Genomic DNA, 4,994 nt, shown 5'->3' on the forward strand with positions numbered 1-4,994 from the left:
TTTAACATGTGTCCTATCTATCTATCTATCTATCTATCTATCTATCTATCTATCTATCTATCTATCTATCTATCTATCTATCTATCTATCTATCTATCTATCTATCCCTCCCTTTTTTCTTTCTTCTACTCCTTCATTTGTATTTTACGTAACTTTTTCTATCCTTCCCTCTCTATCCATCCATCTACCTCTTTCTATCTATCATCCCCCTCTCTCTTTTTCTTCTTTCTTTCACTCCATTTCTGTCTTTTTACTTCTTTGTTTGATTGTTTCTTTCTTTCTATTCCTTTTCTCTTCCTTTGTTTTTATTCCATTTCTTTCTTTCTTTCTTTCTTTCTTTCTTTCTTTCTTTCTTTCTTTCTTTCTTTCTTTCACTCCATTTCTGTCTTTTTACTTCTTTGTTTGTTTGATTGTTTCTTTCTTTCTTTCTTTCTACTCCTTTTCTCTTCCTTTGTTTTTACTCCATTTCTTTCTTTCTTTCTTTCTTTCTTTCTTTCTTTCTTTCTTTCTTTCTTTCTTTCTTTCTTTCTTTCTTTCTGTCCTTTTCTTTTTTCTCTCTTGTTTCAATCTTTCTTTCTTTCTTTCTTTCAACAATTTCTTCAGCTCATTCAGCATTGCTTACAGCATTCACACCATTTCCATTCTTGGAAATGTTTTTTCTAGTTTTTGATGACTTTCAAATAGGCATCACCTCAAACTCGCAATCAGCAGCCATGAAAGTATGTGTTTTACACATAAAAAATAAAACTTGTGTGTAAAAAAAAATTTGGTCTTTTCAACATGTTATTAAAACATCAATTTACATGCACATCTTAACATGTATAACTGGTTGTACTCTTCTTTAAAACTTGAGATGCAAGGGAACAGCCATTAAAGCAGAAGTAAGTGATATATTTGTGTTAATATAAGTCTTAAATAGTTATATCTTCCGACAGCAATCACTTACATAGAGTGTTTGGACCGAAACACGGGTCTCTCAGTCCCTCTGCTCTGCTCTGAGCCGAAGAGAAAACATTTATCGTATCCTACAGTTTTTATCCAATGAGGAGAGAGAACGGCATGCAGGGCTGTGTGTGCAGCCAAGGAACGCCGTGAATGTGGCGACGTAGGGACGAGGACTGTTATGGTGCGTTCAAGGAAACTCATATTTTTCCGACCGTGAAGTGGTACCAGTTCGATCTGGTACGAGTTCACCGGTCGGAAGTTACGAGTGGCCGTTATAGTGACTTTCACTGGTAAAACAGGTCGGAAAAACACGAGTGGGTTGCCTGAAACGCTACAAAGTCGTAAGTTGTGACTTGAAGCTGTAATTTACGATTTCAAAAGCCTGCCTGGAACGCAGCATTAGCGAAAACGACCGGACCACTTACTTCTGCTTTAAGTTTAGACTTAATAGAGATAGAGTTTAACAGTCTATCTAATAAAATCTTTGCTATCCTTTGATGAAAAGGTATGAATATCATTATTTTGAACCAATATAAATGAAAGTCACAAAAAAATAAACCAAGGATACACACAGTTGCTATGGATGCAATTATGAACAATGGCAGTTCAAGAAAAAAAAAAAAAAGGAACCATTACTAGTGCTCTTGCTGATCATTCTGAATTTAGCATCATTCACCTTTTCAATGTTAATATCAGCACCACAATATTTATACAACAGAAAGAATTCTGTTAACAGAGAATACCAGAAATGAAAGCCTGTTTTGAATCAAAGCTGTTTTTTCTCTTATTTATAAGGACCCCTAACATTATCCTGGGATGTATTTGAATACAAGCACTTAAAACAGATCAACATCCTGTATCCAAATGTCTTTCTTTGAGCAACCCCATATTTAGAGCTTGACACTGAGACTGCACACTCTGCGTGTCATTTTCTTTGGCTCTATCTCCATGAATATTTTCTGCAGTGCATCAAAAGTGTGTTTGAGCTCACCTGGATAGCTCAAGTTTAGAGCATATATGAGGCCAAATAAGAGGGCACAACCATGTGCAACTGATGGCAGTTCATTAAGCACCTCCACACCTTCAATGATGATGCCTACGTCACGTGGTGGCTGTAATGGATCCTCCTCCTCTCTGATGACAAACACAGCCATTGTGCACTGTTGAAGCTCTCTTTCAGCGTCATCCTCCTCACCAACCTGACAAAAGACAAGACATTTATTGTATAAAAAGCTACTCTGTATGTATGCACACAAGTCTGTCTCCCCTTTGTGTAGCAGGGAGTGATTTAATCATACAGCAGAAGACCAAAAGACCTTTTCTCTCATCTGTAACAAACTTTTAGCGGACAGTTACCCATAGTTTCTGCCTGTAATTATAGATATTTTCCTTTGGAAGGGTGCTCTTGTGATACTAGTGTCAGGTGAGCACCAAGTACCATTTCTGTTGTACTTACATTGTGTTTATTGTGTCGCATCTCATTAAATTCGATACTTGTATTTCTTCAGTGATAGATACAAATATTTGTTATCATTGCATAGTTTTTATGATTATGAGATTATGATGAATGGCTTGTGTGTTTAGTCAGTCAACTCATCTGTTAATTGCTCCATGGGGAGCAGATGTGCACTTTGAGAGTACTTGTTTGCTGACCAGCAAGTGAGACCATATAGCTCACCATTTTGACTAATATTTGTTGATACATACTTCAGTTAGGATTGTCTAAAGCTTAAAGGACAATTCCAGGCGAATTCAACTCTGGGGTGTATTTTCATATCATTTTAGGTCTAAAAGAATGAATCTGAAGATTTTCAGTTTAATCGCTCCTGTTTTGCGGTAGTTGCGTCTGTCCGTGCATCGCCACGGCAGCAATGAATGGGAGTGGATGTAAGTTCTGCTGTTTAGCCTGTTTACAGCCCTCAAAGCCGCAATTTTTTTCCACAGACAGCATCAGATGGCTACTCAAACATGCACCGAGAAGTTTATTTACTTCAAGCAAGACGACATGTTTGTAAAAGTCGATCTAATTCAAAGTCTCCCGGAGTCTCGCGCGAGCCCGAAGTTGCAGTGCTGGTGTATTAAGGCGCAGTAGGAGCTACCGCTTGTGTCATAAACACAGGAATGTCAACTCTTTACTTGCTTCAAGTGTACATTTTTTTCCACAGACAGCGTCAGGTGGCTACTCAAAGATGCGCCGAGAAGTTTTTTTTACTTGAAGCAAGTAAAGAGTTGATATTCCTGTGTTTATGACACAAACGGTAGCTTTTCCCACTGCGCCTGAACACACCGAGCACGGCAACTGGGTCTCGCGCGAGACTCCGGGAGACTTGGAATTAGATCGACTTTTACAAACATGTCGGCTTGTTGAAGTAAATAAACTTCTCGGTGCATGTTTGAGTAGCCATCTGACGCTGTCTGTGGAAAAAAAATGCGGCTTTGAGGGCTGTAAACAGGCTAAACAGCAGAACTTACATCCACTCCCATTCATTGCTGCCGTGGCAATGCACGGACAGACGCAACTACCACAAAACAGGAGCGATTAAACTGAAAATCTTCAGATTCATTCTTTTAGACCTAAAATGATATGAAAATACACCCCTGAGTTGAATTCGCCTGGAATTGTCCTTTAAGTGAATAAATGCAAAACTTCTTACCAGAAACTCCTTGATGAGTTTTTGTACATCTTCCCCAAGGTAAGGGATGAGGCACTTCAGCAGACACTCTCTCCTTAGGTTTACATCAAGGCTCTAGGTAAGTGCAAACAATGGAAAATCATGCTGTTGATTGAAGATGCAAACATGAAAATGCATCAATGGGAACTTTGGGCTCTATGCACAGCTCCACCACTTCCTGAATTTAAGGCAGGTCCTTCATTTCCTGTCTTACATTATTGGACAAACTGATTAATCCAGGTGTGTCTGAGTAGTCACAATGGTCAGACACACCTGGATTACTCAGTTTGTCCAATAATGTAAAACAGGAAATGAAGGACCTGCCTTAAATTCAGGAAGTGGTGGGGCTGTGCATAGAGCCCATTGTCCAGTAATCAAACAAGTTTGCGCAAACGTCGAGATGCATATTGTGCTTCTTACAACATGTAATCTAACTCCACAATCAAATATGATGACAATATGACACATTAACACAATTGTTCTATTTACAATGTTACTATTTATGTGATGTAAGGTGAGTTTTGCAGTATTACAGTAAGTACACACCAGATCAAGAACTTTCAGCACATCCCGGGTCTTCTCCCTGACAGCTCCTCCCTTGTTCCTGATGATCTCAATCAGCTTGCTGTGGTGCTTGTCCAAGGAGGCCAGGAATCGTGGTTGAAGTGGAACAGTAGTAATCCTCATGAATTCAGCATTGATCTTAATAAAATAAAATATCACATATGTAAGTTATAACATTAGATACTGCATTAAAACTCTGTGCTGTAAGATCCTTTGTGACTGCTTTGGCTAATTTTTTTCACAGATTTCATATAATAGGAGATTACCTCATCCACTGTAAACAATGCAGGCCATCTCTCTTTCACCTCCTCCACTCCTGATTCCCTTGCCACAATTTCCTGTCTTCGCAGTGAAAAGGTCTTGTCCATTTTGTTCTTTATCACTGCACGATTGTTTCGCTTCTTCACTTCTGTCAAAAGTGACAGTCTTTCATCTTCCAAAATATCTGAGGTCTCTCCAGTTGGAATGTCAGGTATGTGGTTGGCTTCTCCTCTCCTAGGTCTCTTGACTTTTTTTGCAGGCAATGCATCCTCTGGAGCTTTGGATTTCAGCGAATTTGCAAGTAATTCAGCACATCCAATGCCCTTCAGCTGAGTACGGTAGTTGCCCATCTTTGTCTTCAGCCTCTGTTTCCATCCGTAGCAACCGTTGTATGAACCGGGTTCCCAGAGGCATGGATGCTTCTTAATTAGCGCTTCAGCTACATCGCTAAAGTCAGCATCTGTTGGGTACGGTTTGTACTTGTAAATCTCTTCAGCTACGTTTCTCAGAATGTCTGATATTGTCTTTGGACTTGGAGTCAATGGTGTCTTG

General features: G+C 39.2%; 1 protein-coding gene across 1 annotated transcript; it reads right to left on the reverse strand.

Moving 5' to 3' along the window:
- Nucleotides 1-1,654: 1,654 nt before the first annotated feature.
- Nucleotides 1,655-4,697, reverse strand: LOC146971394 (uncharacterized). The gene is made up of 4 exons (XM_085803221.1): nucleotides 4,448-4,697; nucleotides 4,164-4,319; nucleotides 3,600-3,692; nucleotides 1,655-2,144 (listed from the first exon to the last, which is right to left on the reverse strand). Exons 1-4 carry the CDS (start codon nucleotides 4,547-4,549, stop codon nucleotides 1,836-1,838), a joined length of 660 nt encoding a protein of 219 aa, XP_085659347.1. The 5' UTR covers nucleotides 4,550-4,697; the 3' UTR covers nucleotides 1,655-1,835.
- Between the last annotated feature and the right edge of the window lie 297 nt (nucleotides 4,698-4,994).

This window comes from Trachurus japonicus, chromosome 16 (genome assembly GCF_045865225.1).
Source record: "Trachurus japonicus isolate A0001 chromosome 16, Traja_1.0".
Lineage (NCBI taxonomy): Eukaryota > Metazoa > Chordata > Actinopteri > Carangiformes > Carangidae > Trachurus > Trachurus japonicus.